Source organism: Rhopilema esculentum, chromosome 16 (assembly GCF_057945365.1).
Source record: "Rhopilema esculentum isolate cy_ngs chromosome 16, ASM5794536v1, whole genome shotgun sequence".
Taxonomy (NCBI): Eukaryota; Metazoa; Cnidaria; class Scyphozoa; order Rhizostomeae; family Rhizostomatidae; genus Rhopilema; species Rhopilema esculentum.
The window spans coordinates 4,150,953-4,169,653 of NC_142830.1; the positions used below are offsets into that span (position 1 = coordinate 4,150,953).

Genomic DNA, 18,701 nt, shown 5'->3' on the forward strand with positions numbered 1-18,701 from the left:
GGGACTTCCCCGTCAGTTCGGCCTGTTTGCTGACAATATTCACCCGCTACAAGGTTTTATACAAGAATGCCTGAATACACACAACCTGTCTTCATTCAAGCCGATATAGAGCAGGTTTGTCCATACATGCTATGTAACCGAGATGAGGCAGCGTCATCCAACACTGCGGAGAGTGTGTTTTGAAAGACGATATTGATTATCATCTTGCAGATTATCACCAATCCTTTTAAAGCTTGAGATTGAAATGCAAGGATACCAGTGAAAATGAGTGTGACGCCAGATGAGCACGGTAAGAAATGTTTTTTGAAACACGGAAAAAGCCAAATGCCATTGTCGTATATCAACAATATCAATGTTTCTCCACAGCCACAACATTATCGGTTAAAGGCTTTCTCATGATAAGACTCCAACGGCGAAATATTAAAATGCAATATAAAAGATAATTGGTCAATTACAGTAGCATGTAAACTAATGAAGTGGAAAAGACATAACACTTGTAAAAAATAAAATTATAAAAACTATTATTGAGAACCCCCTGAAAATCTTTGCATTTCCCCAAACAAAGAAACACAGACTGACAGAATGCATCACATAAAAACATAGAAACATAACAACATTATGACATTTTCAAAATTCAAGTGAAGCTCCACCCCCGACCATTGGTATAGAGACCAAAGACATGAAATGTCTGTTTCTATATTACATCATGGAGGCCCTACCCTGATGATAAGGAATTTAATGAAACGAAGAGATTAAATTTGAGCACAACACAGCTTATTGGAGGGAAATTATTATTGCTATTACTACTAAAGCTATTAAATATCTAGGAAACCTCTATGAGATTACAGGCTTTTGGTAAATAGAACAGGACAATTCTAAGTTGCTACTCTGAGTTTCATGCTTGATGTGATCATCAGGCAACTACTCTTTGAGGTTATATTCATAATTTTTATTTTCTAAACTTAGTGCCTTTCATGAAGCAGAAAGCAACTGAAAATGGATTTGATGAAGATGCGAATAATGAGGACAATGACAGTGGCATTACTTCTTTAGACGAGACACGAGTAGAATACTCATATTTGCTCCCTCAAGAACCATTCGATTATTGGGACAGAAAAGAAATTTCTGAGCTGAAAGAAAAACAAGCACCTATAAAGACAAGAAATGTTCTTTTAGACAATGAAGCATCACATAGCGTCAAAGGATGTACCAGAAAGAAAGAATCCCTATTAAAAGGGCATAGAAATGACAAGCCTGGGTTAAATTTTCAAGCTAGTCTTAAAAATATCAAGGCACAAGTGAAAGATTTAAAAAACCATTGGGAACAAGTTGATCAGAAGTTACTGACTTATGAAAAATTTCACAAGGACCTGAATAATGAGCTTTTAGATGCATGCAAAATGCTTGGTGAGATTCATAAGACAAATTAGCCACACATATAGTTAATGCAAATGATGGGCTTGGCCCTTACCTTCGAATATGACCAATGTATGCTTCAGAAAAGCATTTGGAAATTAGATGAGATCAGATGAATTTGACATTTATCAACCTGAAAAGAGTTTGTTTGCAGTGAATTGGAAAAGTTGATAGCGGTTTTAGGGTCATTTTCAAAAATATATTCTGTTTGTATACCTTTGTAAATTTTGTTGACATTAAATCAACAATTTATTTACATTATTTTAACCTAAAGCAACAAAAGAACTCCATGGTCAAGAAAATCCATCTATCTATCTCAAAGTGAATATTCCCTTAATTTTTCAATCAGTCGGCTAGATATTTGATGTCTCCTTAAAATTACTTCAAGTTCTTCAAATTTTTCTTCAATATCAAATGCATACTTCAGTTTTGTTCTGCTTTCCCTATCTTCTTGCATTATTGTAGTTGCAGAAGAACACTTACAAGTCTTCAAAATGTCTGTTTGTATGTGTGAATTGGCATTTACAGATGCTGGATTACCACAACAGCAGTTATGTGTAGATACATTGTGGGATTCATTAACTTGTACAGGACTTTTGTCATTGCTAAGAGAAATATTGTCTATCATCATTTCTACATCCACTAGATTTGTACTGTCCAATTCACATTCACTTCTGCAATTACTTTGGTCTTTTTTACGAGTCCTGTTGTTTGTACAATGATCAATTTCTGTTTCCATATCTTCTAAGGCTTTTATGTCACTCAAGAACATCTTCAAATCTTGACACAGTTTTTCATTCTTTGAATCAAAGAACAGGATCATGGCACTAAATAAAATAATAAATTCATGTTTTGTTTATTCAATATTAGTCAAAAATATATGTCAAAAATGTTAAAAAACACTTCGAATTTGAGTATGATAAGATGATATGTAATCATATCACTTAATCAAACTTGATTCAACTCATATAGCATTGAGTCAGATCAAATAGGCCTGGTACAATTGTTCTAAAATTTCATTTCTAGTACAGGTTTGTAAACGGTTTATAAGCTTCAAATTCATTTATAGTACAGGGTTGAAACAAAACGTGACCTAGGCCCTTGGCATAGCTTTTGACATGGGGTTGGCCTACCTGTAGCAATGGTGTACCTTTGGCCTAGCAATGGCCTAGCACAGAGCAATTTGGCGTTGCAATGACCAGGGCTGGAAAATGTCCAGCAGCGCTGCTGGCACAAATTTATTGCAAGAAATTGTTGCTGTTTGCCAGGAAATTTTTAGCATGACATCTCCATTGCTTGGTTTTAAAATGAACATTGAATTTATGCTACTCTCTTTCTACGGAACACTGTTTTCTTGTGATATACATACATACTGTAATAGTTTTTATTGTGCACCACTAACAAAAAACAAAGATAAGCTTTCAAAATACAATCATCTGGTACTATTAGCATCTGTTGCTATACCAAATTTCCAGCAATTCAGACATGATTTTTAGCTACTAATTAAATTCAATCAAGCTAAAACAAAGTTAATTCCTCTTTTTACATTAGCCATCCTAGATAAGTAAAAACGTTGAAAGATCGCCAATCTTGCTATGTCAGTTGTATTGAAGCTGAACGTGTCCAAAAACCTGTTTGGATGTGTCCATTATTCTTCACACTTTTCTACTGGCATTTGCATACATTATTCTTCATACTTTTAGGGATTACAACTTTTTCTCTAGCCTTTGATTATTTCATTAATTTCAATCAATGAAAAATAAAAAGCATTCTTTGTTTGTTTGAGAAGCCTAACATTCTTATATGTTGTATGAACTACTAGCTTTGATGATAAAACGAAGCAGCAAACATGAAACGCAGAGCAAGATGTAGGATATATCAACACCTCTGCACCACAGGCAATTTTTCTTGCTTTAAGTTTTTTGGTGCAGAGATACACCGAGCCTACATCATTGATCGACCAAATTAATAGGTCATAAGTTATTGCTACACCAAATTAGCATGTGCTAGGCCATTGCTACACCAAATATACATCATTGCTATGCCAACAAATAAGCCAACCCTACACCAAAAGGTACGCCAATGGTGTAGGCCAGGTTTTGTCACAACCCTCTAGTACAAGTAACATATTGTACAGCTCAGATAATGTCCCTAGTGATGATAATAAATGAAGGAGAAAATGAAAAAGTTTAATGATAGTAATACTTGCAGAAATTGATGCTTTCCTGGGAATATGATTTTTACCTGAGTGATCCCCTGAGTTTTGAACTCATCTTGTATCTAATAGCAGCATCAGAGAAGCCTCTGTTGAATCCATTTTGTAATGTACTTTCTTGGCCATCATTCAATCCATCCCTGTAGCCTGCCTGAAATGAATAATTTTATTATTTGTAGTCATGTGTAATAAATGTCAACAACTTAACAAAAGAAAAGTTCAAAGGAATGTGTTGTAGGAACAAATTAAACAGCTGTAAAATCATATCCCACTAACAAAACAGGGCCCACATCTTACTTTCTCTAGCCCCAATTGTGGCTAAAATTTGCTGACGCTGTTTTACTTGTGGACTTTCTTTTAATGTATTTGTTCTAATATACAGATTTATCTATCTAAACATAATTTGAGCTGATTTGAATCTTAATTTCCCTGTAGCACGTGCCCCGCAGAATGATAACTTGAAAGCACCGTAAATATATATATGCAACAAAAAATTTTGTCAGATAAATTTTCAGTGTATAAACTTCGTCGAAAAAAATTTCAGACAACTTTTCAGAATTTTGTCGTGACAAAGTTTTGTTGTTGATTTTTAACACAAAAATAGCAACATATTACCAAAATATTAAGTGACAAACCCATACAGGTTGCTTTATATTCAATCCTATAGGGGTACCAAATACGTGGAGACATGGAGGCTTGAGCACCCATTTGGCTTAATCCCCGAGACTTTGGCTTAACCCCGGAGACATCTTCACACGGAACCTCATGTCAGGAAAAACCAAATTAAAGCGGTATATGTCCTTAGTTAATGCAAGGGTGGAGTCAAAAGAGATGCTTTTAATGAGTCTCTACTCTACATCTCTAGGCATGGAAGTTTTTAAATAGAGTATAATTAAAGTTATTAGTGTGAATATAAGTATAAGATTCGGAAAGATCTCCAAAAGAAAAGGTTGGTCTCGAAATTGTGCTTCCGGTAGAGTTTAAAATTTGGGTGAAAAGTGCAAATACCTTGAACGAATGAAAGAAATAGTACAGTTGAGTTAAAAAAGACAGAGGTGGAATCCTTTGAAACCAATGACGAAACACAGTGAGAACAGTAGGGTAGCCAGTGTGGTCAGATTTGGGGGGAAGGGGTTGGAAAAAGCGATGTTGAGCAGAAAACATTCAGCAAGTCAACCAAAGAGATTATTTGCCATTAGGGGTGGAGTCTGCCTCTCGGTGGCGTCCTCCTAGCTTTTTTCGACCCAAGATAGCTAAGGAGTAAACGATATAGACTTCCTAAGTTTACTCCACCCTTTTTGTTAATTGATCGCCCTGCTTATTTCAACATTCTACCTTATTTTAGAGTACTTGGCATTAATAATTTTTGATTAAATCAATAAAGGTGTAATAAATGCCAAGCCAGACTGGAAACTTTGTCTCTTCTGCGGGTAAGTTCACACCCTTGATTGCGCCCCTGAAATCACATACTTTTAAGAAATTTGTATTTATAATAAATGTTGTTTAGAACACTGTTTAAACAGAGTTAATCCCCCCACAAAAAAGGCACCTCAGCCTCGTAACAATGCAGTGGCTAAAGGAGACTGGGCCCTGGCATCCAGAACTTTGTTGGTAGGTGTTCTAACTTGTGCTCTCTTGTTAGGCTCCCTCTTGGCTCTAAGCTTGCCACAAACGGTTGTTTGGCTTTTAGGAGCAATTAAAATTGAATATTCCCTCCCACCCACCCACTGATTCTTACTACCTTTTCTTCCTTCAATCTGGCTGTCATTCTTTTCCAGAAGACCTTTCCATCTTATGGGCTGGTGCATCAGTCAGAAAAATCTTTCCCAGTGGTGACACCGACCTTAAAAATCGGTACTCTCCAGGCAGTATAAGGGCTGGTGCACCTAGCAAGCCCACTTCCTGGAATTAAAGGTAAGATTCTAAGTTTAGATCAAGTTGCAGACTATTTCTGGCTTAGTGCCTCCCTTGTCTCACTGACCCCTCTCTATATGTATTTAGTAACAAGTTTGTTCCTCGGTGTCTTTTAGGATCAGTTTATTTCGTTTATTGTTGAGGAGTTTCCTATCTGATCATCCAAAACGTATTGAAACATTTTTATCTAAGAAACATGGTATACTATACTTACGTTGACTTAGATCCACTGATTATTCTGAAACGGTTTCGAATAAACCTACCTCTGCTATATTAGGCCCTAAAAACTTACAAATTGACCAAGTGGGTAGGGCGTATTTTATCATCATGTTATGTGACATATGTCAGTGAAGAACATTTAAAAGTTCAAATATCAAATTTCCTTACCTTACAGTGGACATCTTTTAATCGTCGTAAATCACGAAATGATAATTCAGTATCAAAATCTTCATCGATCATGAAGTCATCGTCCTCCATTTCCTACCTCTTGCTTCAATTTCTTGGTCCCCTGTGCCTTCGAAGCCTCCTTTTGGCGCAGAATCAAGAAAATGCAATGATATAGAAATCATTGAGAAAATGATATAGAAGCAATGATAATCTAATTTATTAGCTTTTTGCTGAATAATTTTGTGAAGAAAGCTTACCTAGTTAAAAAGAAGGGTGTGTCAATGTTTTCTCTAGTTAGGCCCTTGCGTAACCACGATTAGTTAGCTTGGAATTTTAGGTTATTATCAGTTCTCCAATAGTTTTGAAAGTCGTTGGTCCTTTATGCTCGGCTTCTGGAATAGTAGGGAAGAAACTGGCGTGGCAAAAGTTTTGTTGGATGTTCATGACAGAAATGCAGAAAGCAATTCAAAGTGGGCGATGGACTCATAAAGCCAAAAAAGGGGAACTCCGTTAGACGCAAATAGGCAACACCTCTTCTCCTGAACAGTGGGGGCATCTGGCCCCTGTGCCCCAGTACCTACAATCCAGGCTAAAAAAGCTGAGACATTTGAAGGAGAAAGGAATTCGTGTGCTATATCTTCATATTATATGCGCTGGTGACCCACACCCTCTTCCCTCGGGGTCAATGTGTGGTTAAGATGGCTACATTAGTTACCAATCCAATCACAACATTGCCTTGAGGGGAAGAGATCAGGTGACTTTTAAGTAGCTTCTTTTTTTCAAGTGTCTCAGAATTTATTGCCAAGATTGTAGGTTTATGGTTTACAATAGGAAGCTGAAGAACAGACTATATATTATGCAGGACAGAGCTCTGAAAATCGAATGCAGAGATTTTGAATTTGATAAGGAAGATTTATTGAAATAGATAGATTGGAGATCGAAACATCAAAAACAAAAATGCAAAAATGCGACTTTCATTAAAAAGTAGCAATTTATTGCAAACAGCTAGTAGGCATGAAACCTTGAATTGAATAATCAATAACGAAAATCAACAATTGTTGGTATTCATTCTTTTAAACTCTTTACTTCCAATATGTCAATACATAAATAAATTCTACACTACCAGGACAAAAGTATTGCAACACCCTAATCAAAATGGCATCAAAAAAATTTGAAGTTTTGTAAACTTTTAACTTTACGCTGAAATATTCTCCTCAAAAATAAGCATAATCATTCTAAACCAGGAATCAAATTCTTCGAAATTTATTGAGGATTTCGAAAAACTTAGAGTTACAATATTATTATTAGATAGATAGGCTAGATATGTACATAGATATCAGTTACAATATAATGTATACCTCGCTTTTATTCATTAGATAGATAGGTAGACGGATAGATACATTTCAACACAAAGACTTACAAAGTTAAACAACAAAATTGATTATATACTTTCTAAATTTTAACTGATTACAATTAAATTAAAATAAAACATGTGTTAGAGACACTAAGGTAAAATCTACTAGAGACTACCGAGCTTAGTATTCCTTTGTTATTGACGATTTGTGGCTTCTCTTACGAATTACGTTGTGACAAAAAAGCAATCAGATAAAACTTACAATTAAATACATTAGAACTAAATTACATCAGAATCGTTCAAAGTTTGATCTTTTACAATAAAAATAATTTAATGCTACCTAATAAGAAAAGTTAAGGTCTACGGTTCGTGGGGTACCAGCACTTGTTTGAGACGTCGGTTTGGCAGGTCAGCGGTTGAAATGCGCAGCCTTGTTTTGATTCTGCGCGTGCTTGATTTGCTCTGCAGACAAAATGTCAAGATGGCGCAGATATCAAGGCTGCGTAACTGAAATTTTTATAATTTGAATCTCCTTTAATCGCCTTCATTTCGACCACTTTCTTTATGGACTGCTTTGAAATCAAAAGGAAAAACTATAAATTGCCGTCCTAAGATGAAAATTCTCCCAGTTGATTTATTATTTCGAGGATGCTAACCAATATAAGATGCCTAGTACCGAAGGCCACCACAAGTCGTCAAAGAAAGCCAAGAAGTCCGGGCACAAGAAGAAGCACAAGAAATCTGCAAAATCATCTAAACAGGACAAACAGAAGAATCTTAACTCAAGTAGTGGTATTAAACAGCTACAAGTTTACGAGAGCTTGTCGTCTGGAGAGCTATCACCGGGAGAAATATCAGAAGTTAGCGCCGCGGAAGAGACTGGCCCAGTTGATATCGCGAAAAATAATTTGGTAGATAAAAAGGCCAGAAAAAAGGATAAGGTTAAAAAGCACAAAGAGTTTAAGGAAGAAGCACAATCGAAGAAAAACAAGGATCGTAAAAAGGAAGGTAAAGCGGAGAGAAGAAAGAGCCACAATGTTGCTGGTGACTATTTCGACAGTCCGCAATCGCCGAACCACGACGTCCCTCGTGATTCTAAAAAGTTCAAAACTTCAAGAGAAAAGGAGAAGGGTCACACGAAACCAAAAGTATATCATTCACCTACCGCTGATTATGTTGAGCAAAGGTATGATGAAGAGTTTAGAGGAGGCTCGCCCTATAGGGGACGGTCACCAGGTCCTGGATGGGATCATTCACCATCCCCAGAGATGTTTCAGAAAGGTAACAGAAAAAGGAAGTATCCACAATACCAACAATATAAAAGTCCGGACAGTCCCAGGCGGTCACCATATAGAGACAGGACTTACCAAAGGTATAGCAATGCACAAGGAGCATGGTCTCCATATCGTGAATACTCCCCTCATGGATACAGGAGGTCATACTCTCCCTATGGATACTCACCAACAAAGAATCGCAGATCCCCATCATATGATAATTACTACCAGTCAAAACGAAGAAACTATCATTCACCATATCACAAAAGGTCACCATCACCTCAGAGAGCTTCTCCTAGGTATTCTCCATACCGTGGAGGCGTGGATTACAGGAACCGAAGACGATCAGTTTCACCAAAGCATGGAAGTAGTAAACATGACTCAAACAGGAATACCTCACTGTCACATTATAGTAAAGGGCAAAAACAAAGGAATGAAAGTTCTTCTCATAGCAAAAGAAAGCAGTCACCTATTAAAAAGGCTAAAGATTCGAATCATGAAAAGTCTTATCATAAGGAATCAAAAGACACTAAAACTACAAAGGAGGATGCACATGGAAAGAAATATGGCGATAAAAATAAACATACAGAAAAGCATCAACAATTTCATGCAGAGAAGGAAGAGTCTAGAACTAATAAATCAAAAACTGTTCAGCAAAAACTTGCAGCATCTCCAGTCACACCTGTGCAAGATGAGGTAGACAGCTCAAAGGAGAAAAATGCTGTTCCACCTCCACTACCAAAATCACCTAAACCACCATCACCACCCCCTCCACCTGCAGATGTGCCTCCTCCACCACCACCAGCCCCAGCACCACCCCCAATGCCTAGTGAACCCCCACCACCAGTCTCTTCAGCACCATTGCCATTGCCACCAGTAATACCTGGATCAGGTAGCAGCCCAAGTGAATCAGAAGAGTCGGCTGGTTCACCTAATTCTAGGACACCAAGCAAGGTATTGGAAGCATATGATAAAAATAATGCAGTTGTAAGCAAGGAAAATGTAGTAGATGTCACTACAAAGAAGAATTTAGATCAAGTTGTCATCAAACCACAGTCTGCAACTGAGTGGGGTGAAAGATGTGTTGATGTCTTTGATATACTCAAACAGACTGGTGAAGGAACATTTGGTCAAGTGTATAAAGCAAGAGATAAGCTTACTGGTATGAAATTTATCAAGTTTTATATCAAACTTAACATTTATAGCTTGGTTCAAAATTGGTCAAATGCTTGCACTTGTTACCTATTGGGCTAGATAATATATTGGACACATTCAATAGAAAAATATTTGTCAATATTTTAAGTAGAAATATATTGTTGTTATCAAATTGATGTTATCAAGTTTTATTTCGACAGCACCTGTGTGCTTCAATATGTTTTCTTGTTTCTATAGAACAGCATTTCTTTATTGAAGTAAAAGTATTAAAGCTAGGAATTAATCTTCTTTTTTCATTTTTTCAGGTGACATGGTTGCTTTGAAAAAAGTCCGGACAGACAAAGAAAAAGAGGGTTTTCCCATTACTGCTGTTAGAGAGATCAAGATTCTAAGACAGCTAAATCACTCAAATATAGTCATTCTGAAGGAAGTTGTTACAGATAAGCCTAATGCTCTGGACTTTCGTAAAGATAAGGGTGAGTAAATTACTTAAATTTTGTTTATAATGTGCAAAAAGCTTATCAGCCCTTTTCATTCATGTTGTTTACCAAACAAGGTCAAAAACCAAACAAAATCTTTGATTTAGCCTGCACCTCTGTATAAGCCCTCCCCCCAACCTAAAATTTCAGTTTTGCAAATAGGCCCCCCTTCGAATAAGCCCCCATAGGCCCTTATTTGAGGGAGCCATTGGCAGCTTACTATCACTCCCTACAAAGCTTATTCTAACTCATACTCAGCTACAATAGCTATGTAGTATTGCATCTTTGGCTGAGGACCAAAAAGCAAAGAAGAATACAAGCTTTGGCATATTATTAATTTTGTCAGATTTTAACTAAGAAATTTATGTTCCTTTTATGTTAACCTTTGAGAAAAATACCAAAATCTAAAACAAGCCACTCTCTTTTTATATATGTATAGAGAGATTAGAAAATATATACTTGGTAAAGAAAGCCAATATTGTTAGCGACATTTGAATATAATTCTTTTATCAGATTGTACACCACTGATTCAGACTTATAAAATCTTATCTTTATTCAGTCTTGTATATGTATCTACAGCAGATTTTTTTCTTTTGGTTCAGGTGCATTCTACCTTGTTTTTGAATACATGGAACATGATTTGATGGGCCTACTTGATTCTGGTCTGGTGGCTTTCACGGAAGAACACATAAAGTCAATGTTCAGGCAAATCATGGAGGGCTTGAATTACTGTCATAAAAAGAATTTTTTACATAGAGATATCAAGGGCTCAAATATCCTTATGAATAACAGGTAAGGTTTAACATGAATATTCCTTTTTTTTTCTTCACTCTAAAATAAGGTTCCAGAGAATATAGCTACACTTTTTGATTGAACTTGAAGTAATAAAATAACAATGCTATTTAATAGTGACATCCAGAGAAATTAAGCTCAATATGTAGGCACACAATGTCTCCTTTTTAATAATCTAGCCCTTGCAGTATTTGTTGTTTAAGAAAGCACAAAAATTGATAGATAAGCTTTGAAAAACGTTTCATAATTTATTCTTTTAAAACAAAGCTTTAAAGTAAATTATTAGTGCTAGATCAAAATAGTAAATAAATATTTATTTATCAATGGATGTAGCATAGTTGAAGGTTTAATTTAAGTCAATTTATGTAAGCTAGCCCTTGTCTTTTTTCTTGATTGGCAACATTGCGTTGTTGCTTTGAACTTCAAGTATTCCTGAAAGCCAAGTCCTTCTCCAACATTTTACTTTGTTTTTGCAATATTTTGTTGCTATGACTTGTTGATTTTCTAAGCAAGAACTGGTACTTGACGAAGGTTAAGGGACCAAGTTATTATCTTTGCTCACAGTCATATTTTTCCTGTAGAGGTGAAGTGAAACTTGGTGACTTTGGTCTTGCAAGGTTATTTGAAAAAGAAAATGAAGGGTAAGTGTAAAAGCAAAGAAAATAAAATGTTTTGTTTACCAGCTAGTTTTTTATAATGGTTATTAAGCAAACCCTTTAATTGTAAACTGAGATGCAAATATGCCTTTCTAAGAATGCTAGCATAACTGAATGAGCTTGATTAAGGTTGTGCTTAAAACATGAGACCCAAGGTTTCTAGATATGTGATGGCATCTTTGTCTGGGGATCAATTAGCTTTGGAACTAAACATTTTGAAAGAATATTTTTGGATGCACTCAAGCCCTTATTGTTATCAGAATCCATTGGTAAGGCATTGATGCTATATGATTTATTCTGGCTTCAGATTTAGAGCTAGAAGTTCTATTTTATTGAACTGTAAAGGTTGTAGAATTTGGGCAAAAAATGATTGCCTTAAAGGGGCTTAAAGGGCTGTTTTGTAAACAAACCAAAGACATGGGACATTGTGCGTTTTTAGCTAATTTACACATTGGAATGATGGCAGATGGTGCCTCTGTGTTTCAATAAAATTGATAAACTGTATATACTGAACATTGAGTGGACAATTATTATATTTCCATATTTGTATCGATTATCAATAGGAAATGTGTATAGCAATTGGTCTAGGCCAAGGAAATGAAGTTTCATTCAATCAAATGGGAAAATATTTTGTTTGTCTTGGTGAACTTAAACGGAATAAGACACTTGACAAAACATTTTTGTTCCAAGTGCAAACTTTAAATTAAGTTTCCACTAATAGCTTAGGTTTTTGCGTCATTTTGGCCAATTTCTTTTACCTGCTCTTTGTGGTTTGCTCTATCCTAGCTGTAAAAGTGGCCTTTGTTTTTTGGCATCGCCATCCTTTATCCAAAGAAATATGGTGATAAGGCTGAAGAAAGAGCATTTATTATTTCTTTTCTTTCCTAAAACATACAAAAAATTGGAAGCTTGGAACAATTTGCTATGCAGGATGTTCTGCGTGACTCAGCCCTTTGAAATAAGCATAGAATTTGATTTGAATTTTTCCTTACTTCAAAATTTATGCCTGAAACCACTTTTTTTTCTTTTGAATTAATATTTTCCTTCTGCAAATTATACTCCTGCAAGACTGCCATCCAAAAACACAATTTAAAATGGTGATGAAGATGGGCATCTTAGCTTCACATAATCATGAAATAAAAACGATTCTTTCTTCTTTGTCAAACATTATATTTAGGCTTTCCTGTTTATTGTGTGGTCTTATTAAGCATAAAAACATGGCAACTATCAAAGATCCTATTTGCTCTTGCAGTTACGTTTCTTCCAAATATCGCATTAAACCTCAATGTCATATGAAATTTTCTTTACTCGTTCATCTTAATCAATCATATTTGTTGTAAAGTCATCTGGTGATGGCATAAGTTTGAGAACTTGAAGAAGTTTGTTAGAACCGTCCTGTTCTGTAAACCAAACGGGTATATATCTATATATTTTTTGGATACATTGTTGGTACTGCCAGATTTGAAGATAGCATGAAACAGCTTAAACACATCGTACAGGAGAACTTCTTGTATGACACTTTCCAGGCATCTGGATATAAATATTTCGCTTTCATTTGGCCATTGTTCGACGTTTATACTTTGAAGAGTGTCAGAAAAAAGTACTTCACTATGCTATGTTTCTGCTACTTCGTGCCATCTTCAAACATATATTTATCAGTATTGTTTTTATTATCTAAGAAATGCCTTTGTTTTAGTTGAGAATGCTTTATTTTGGCGGATATATCAATATTACGATTAGGAAGCATGTTTTAACAATAAAACCCTAACTGATTTCTGCGTCTTTTTCTCATGAAGTCGACCATACACAAACCGAGTGATTACGCTGTGGTACAGGCCTCCTGAGCTGCTTCTAGGAGAGGAGAGATACGATCCTTCAGTGGATGTCTGGAGCTGCGGGTATTTATTTTTATTCTTTGATTAGAATCTAGACCAACATATTTCTGTTATTCACAATTATCCAGCTTGTTTGAAAATATCTTAATAAGAATCTATTTTAATGAAACAGAAATTAAATGTTAAAAGGCACGCCTCCCAGCAATTGACGCCACCCATTAGGTGAACAATAATTTGTTCCGAAGACATCTTTCCTGCTGTAAGAGACTTATTGAAGCTTTGTGCGAATTTCAGTTTAGTTAAGGATATTTGCCCCAGTAAGAATCGATCCATTAGACCCAAGAAAGGGGAATAAAGATCCAAAGGTATTATGCTGTCTCGTTCATTTAGTTTATACAGGAAATAACAAATACTTTAGTTCTGTCAGCCACAATGCCCCCCCCCCCACTTTCCTTGAAACGACAGAACCTGCAAAATAGCGGTAACAATGTATCTAATTAGAGTATATGCTTATCACTTTGTTTAAACAGGTAACAATACAAATTCTGCCAGAAAGAACGTTTACTTGAATAGCCTTGCCAATGTGCTAGGCCCCCTTCTTGCTCAATACTTGGATGTCAACATTAAGATGTCAATACTTAAACTGTTTTTCGTTACTACAGATGTATCCTTGGGGAGCTTTTTCGACGGAAGCCGTTATTTCAAGCCAATCAGGAAATGCAACAATTAGAATTAATAAGGTATGCTCGTCCTCTTCCACCTGTTTTTGTTTTTAAATGGTTATGGAACTTTGCAACTCGTTATTACTTCATAGTTCTTGCCTGAAAAGTATTGGTCTAAAATAACAATTGTTTTCTATCCTCTGGGCATGTGCATTGCTTTTAACATTCTGGAATCAAAACGTGGGTTTATTTGGAAAACTTTAATGAACTTGATCGTTCCTGTTAAGTGGTAGTTTCTCAATTGGAGTGGGGTGGGGGGGATGGGTAAGAAACAACGGGCGTTTCTTCGGGTTTTTTAATTAAAAACAAGGCTTACACAGCCGGTATAGAGTCAGAAGATGGATGTCTTTATTTCTTGTCACTTGAAATGTCACGATGCCATTTTAACAATTTTGATACTATTACCTTTAAGTGTCGAAAATTTATACCTTTCTTATTTTAGTAAAATATGCGGGAGTCCAACTCCAGCAATCTGGCCAGATGTTATACATCTACCGTTGTTTCATACTTTTAAACCAAAAAAGCAATTCAAGAGAAGACTAAGGGAAGAGTATTATGAGTAAGTGACTTTGCTTTGTATATTTTTATATTTAATCGACACATGCATGACTTGTTTATAATTTGTTGATTTCTTGCTTAAAATTTAAATTTTGAATTTCCCTGAAATCGTGAAAGCAGAGTTCAAAAGTTCCTCGACCCTCCTCCGGATGTCAAAAAGTTCCTCGACCAAATCCTCCGGATGAAACTTTGCCCCACTTTGCCCCAAAATTTCAACATTAAATCCAAAATACAGTCAAAACGCTAAATTTGGCATTGATATAATACCCCGATATTTTCTTATTATATTATCCTTAAAAATATCGTCTGTTGGTCACTACCTTTTCCCTCACCCACCGTTAAACTTGGAAAGAGTCAAATTTAGCTATTCAAAGCGAAGATCACCGTATAGCATGCTGCATCTACCTTAACCCCAAGAATGCGCTTTTCCTTAGGGGATCTCATTTTATTCAACTCTCTTTGGGGACGACACTTACTCTCTAGATTTTAAAAGAGATGAGAATATTTGATAGCATGATGTTGCTTGCTCTTGCTATAAATTGGTGAATATATCTTTTCTACGCAGACTGCCGAAGCACGCTCTGGATTTGCTTGATCTCATGCTTGCAATGGATCCTTGTAAAAGAATAAGCGCTGAAGGTGCTTTACAGCATCCGTTTCTGGCTGATGTTAAACCTGACAAAATAAACATTACGGGGTAAGAGTATTTTTACACCTATGGATAATTCACTGTTGTCTCATATTTGATTTTTTTCTCCATTTGAAGTTAAACGAAAAATTCATCAAAGCGCCTGTGTTTGAAGCCATCCGTTTGTACCTGTTCTATAGTTGATTCATGAGGTCATATTTTATCTGATCTTTTACGTTTCTGTTTTTTGACTGTTGAGTTCGCTCACTAATGCAGCTCTAAGAATGTAATTAATTTTGTTTGCCCTTGTTTATTACACTGTACATTGCACCTCTACTCAAAGGGAGATAATAATTGATTTAAACTTTCTTTAGACTTCCGCAATTTCAAGATTGCCATGAAATGTGGTGCAAGGAGAGAAAGCGTTTGGCCCGGCAAAGCGAACACAGCCAACGAAGCAACGAGACTGCACAACAACAGGCACCCAACAGTCAGGGGTCCTCGTTACCGCCACCCCCTCCGCTTCCTACATTTGTTACGTCAGAAAAGGAACGGGGAGTTACCGTGCCCCAAAACATACCCACTGGCATGGGATCTGGTTTTATGACAGGTTCCTTTATTGGTTCTACCAAAGCCTCTTTGGGTTACGAACAGGCTTCTGGAGGTATGCCCCAAACTCAGGACTTAGGGGTCTCCAGTAATTTCATGCCACAAGTAAACTTTCAGACCGGGCCAGTATATCAGTCAACGGGGGGTTTTATGTCAGCTGCTCCCTCGTCTTATTTTGCACCGAGTGAACAAACGGGAAATAACAGCTATGGGTCGAATGTACGAGTAGACGAACCGCAAGCAAACAATGCTAGTGTATCTAAGCATCATTCGGCTACCAAATCAAACTCGTCCCGAAGGTCATCGCAATCACATTACGAACAATTATCGCCAGCTAATCCCGAAACGGAGCGACGGCAACAGGGGAAATCGTCGAACTATAGTTACAAAGCGTTAACGTCGCAAAGTAAACTGTCGGAGAAGGACTCAGCTTACAGGGATACTGGTAGTTCCAAGCAATCGCACAATTTTGCTCATCAAGTTTCAACGAAGCGATAGCCTTTGTTTAAATTCATTCAACAGAATTCGATAGCGTCTCGTTAAATTTGTTCGCTTCTTAAAGTGTATTTAGTACCTTTTGAATATATCTTAGATGTCATATACTTGATACATTCCTTTTGTTGCTCGATTTCTGTTGTTTCATTTTCAGAGATTGGAAACCGAATTTGAGCTATCGAAACACCGTTATATCAACGGGTACTATTTTTATCATTGATGAGAAGCTAGATAATCTATTGTTTTCGGGTTAGTCGTAAACATAGACCTCGTTTACACGACCTAAAACGTCATAAATTTGTATGTCAGCCTTGACGTGAAAATTTGTGTTGTGACGTCACGATAAGCCCAGACTAGCCCCCATAATGACGACGATTCCTTTTGATTGGCATCAGTAACCAGAGGTCCTTGACAGAGATGCTGAAAATGGTCTTACTGGATCCCAAAGTCCTGTAAAGCGAAGTTTGCTAGACAAAATTGAATGTTCGTACCTCATTTATCAGATGATAAAAGGCCCATCCTTCGGTCGGTTGCTTGGTTTAGTCGTTGTTGCAAGAAACCTCCCTCGCAGGTAGTGAACTTGCGACTTTGATTCTCGTAGAATTACAAAAGAGCCCAATATCTAAACCTTTGTAATCCACCAAGGGCAAATTCAACTAACTTAAACTGCAACCCCAAGCCCTGAGACAAGTCATTTGATGTAAAACAACCTGTGAAATCCGTGGTAATCCATAAAGACAAGAACTAGGGCAATCCATAACCAGGTTAACCTAATTACCCATGAACTGGGCTCGAAGTTATTTGTCTCACCAAAGTAGTAAAACCTGGTATGATTGAAAACAAAATCTATTTAAGATTTTGTTCCAAAGTTCTAAAGATGCTCTATCTGGCATACCCAATTAAAATGCCAGGAACTAGGCATTTGTTCTAAAAGAGTTCACTTCAATTCTCACAGCAGTTTGTAACTAGTAGATTTAGATTTTAATATTAAATTTATATGCGTTGTCTCCTGATTTTTTATTTTTGTCGTGCTAAGGTTCTCTTGGAATCCCATTATTCGCCTGTAGGACATTAATGGTAGAAAATGTAGGACATTGGTAGAAAAGGGTAAGTATTGCTATTCAGAATTCAAGTAACCACAACCAAGTACTGCCCAATCATTGTCTATGGCCCAATTTGAAATGGCATAGTGATCAAGGATGTATGGGGCGATCTACCAAAATTTTTACAAAAATAATCACCTGTTGACACTGAAGCTAAGTTCCATTTCAAAGGGGTCGCCTACATTTACTCTGTGCCTATGGGTACGGTAATTTAAGTGACAGATAATATTTATAATTTTAGGTATTTTAAGTGCCAGAGGTTAAAGAGAGCCAAATGAAGTGACTTGTCCGTTTAGGCTTATCAAATGGAGACCAGAGGGTGGAGAAGCCAAAGGAAGCGTTTAGCGTAAACATTCTCTTGCGTTGGTGACAGACTGGGTCCAACAGGACAGGTCGTGATTTTCTGGAGCTGTGACACCTGTAGAGCTGTTACATCCTGCACAAGAGATTTTTAGCATCCCCTTTAGTAGTTAAGGAGGTTTTTGACTGGGAATAATGATCTTAATCGATGACATCATAAAAATATTCTTTAGAATGTTTACATTAGGATCCAATAGCCTGAAAGGGAATCACGAAATAACTCAAATTGTGCTAAATCATTTCCATGCATGAACACAGGCTCTTTCCCCATTAAGTCACTGTAATTTGCTCACTGTTCTAAACTTTTGAGCCACGTCGGCTTTCATTAACAAGCTTCATCTCACCCAAGGCTTGAAATATCTAATGATTAGTTTTTTCAGATTCATTTCATGATTTTTCGTTACGTCACACTCATGAACTCGTGTCTCAGATGATTTATTAAAAGAAAAAAAGAACTTTTTGCAAGTATTTTCGGTCACTCTCAAAAACAGAAATCCCTAATCTAGAAACTTTATAAATTGCTAAGCCCCCAGGGGAATAAGCCCCCAGGGGAATAAGCCCCCAGGGGGGGCTAATTCAAGGATTTATCAGGGGGGGCTAATTCAAGGATATATTAAAAGTCTTATTTAGAAATAGTGACCCAAGGTACAACATCCTTTTATCCTTTCAATGTATTCTTTTCAAAAGACATACAGCTTACGTGCAAACTATCCAATCGTTGATTGAATTTTCCAAGGTGGGAGGGGGGG

At 36.6% G+C, this 18,701-nt stretch overlaps 3 protein-coding genes across 3 annotated transcripts; 2 read left to right on the plus strand and 1 right to left on the minus strand.

Moving 5' to 3' along the window:
* Positions 1-110: 110 nt before the first annotated feature.
* LOC148958224 (uncharacterized) lies at positions 111-2,114 on the plus strand. Its single transcript, XM_089113290.1, has 2 exons — positions 111-289; positions 967-2,114. The coding sequence occupies exons 1-2, from the start codon at positions 265-267 to the stop codon at positions 1,428-1,430; spliced, it is 489 nt and encodes a 162-aa protein (XP_088969416.1). The 5' UTR covers positions 111-264; the 3' UTR covers positions 1,431-2,114.
* Positions 477-6,088, minus strand: LOC135682669 (uncharacterized). The gene is made up of 3 exons (XM_065197654.1): positions 5,933-6,088; positions 3,661-3,782; positions 477-2,243 (listed from the first exon to the last, which is right to left on the minus strand). The coding sequence occupies exons 1-3, from the start codon at positions 6,020-6,022 to the stop codon at positions 1,733-1,735; spliced, it is 723 nt and encodes a 240-aa protein (XP_065053726.1). The 5' UTR covers positions 6,023-6,088; the 3' UTR covers positions 477-1,732.
* Positions 6,089-7,734: 1,646 nt separating this feature from the next.
* Positions 7,735-17,496, plus strand: LOC135682642 (uncharacterized). Its single transcript, XM_065197614.2, has 9 exons — positions 7,735-9,722; positions 10,021-10,191; positions 10,797-10,986; positions 11,568-11,627; positions 13,439-13,540; positions 14,140-14,217; positions 14,642-14,758; positions 15,323-15,454; positions 15,760-17,496. The coding sequence occupies exons 1-9, from the start codon at positions 7,952-7,954 to the stop codon at positions 16,490-16,492; spliced, it is 3,354 nt and encodes a 1,117-aa protein (XP_065053686.2). The 5' UTR covers positions 7,735-7,951; the 3' UTR covers positions 16,493-17,496.
* Positions 17,497-18,701: the final 1,205 nt, after the last annotated feature.

Bases quoted from the DNA above. Each gene is read 5' to 3' on its own strand.
- LOC148958224 (XM_089113290.1), top strand. From the start codon at position 265: ATGAGTGTGACGCCAGATGAGCACG. The intron at 290-966 runs GTAAGAAATGTT...TTCTAAACTTAG, and splicing joins TGTGACGCCAGATGAGCACG to TGCCTTTCATGAAGCAGAAA.
- LOC135682669 (XM_065197654.1), bottom strand. From the start codon at position 6,022: ATGGAGGACGATGACTTCATGATCGATGAAGATTTTGATACTGAATTA. The intron at 3,783-5,932 runs GTAAGGAAATTT...TATTCATTTCAG, and splicing joins TAAAAGATGTCCACTGTAAG to GCAGGCTACAGGGATGGATT. The intron at 2,244-3,660 runs GTAAAAATCATA...TATTTTATTTAG, and splicing joins AAACTCAGGGGATCACTCAG to TGCCATGATCCTGTTCTTTG.
- LOC135682642 (XM_065197614.2), top strand. From the start codon at position 7,952: ATGCCTAGTACCGAAGGCCACCACAAGTCGTCAAAGAAAGCCAAGAAG. The intron at 11,628-13,438 runs GTAAGTGTAAAA...TTTCTCATGAAG, and splicing joins TTTGAAAAAGAAAATGAAGG to TCGACCATACACAAACCGAG. The intron at 13,541-14,139 runs GTATTTATTTTT...TCGTTACTACAG, and splicing joins GTGGATGTCTGGAGCTGCGG to ATGTATCCTTGGGGAGCTTT.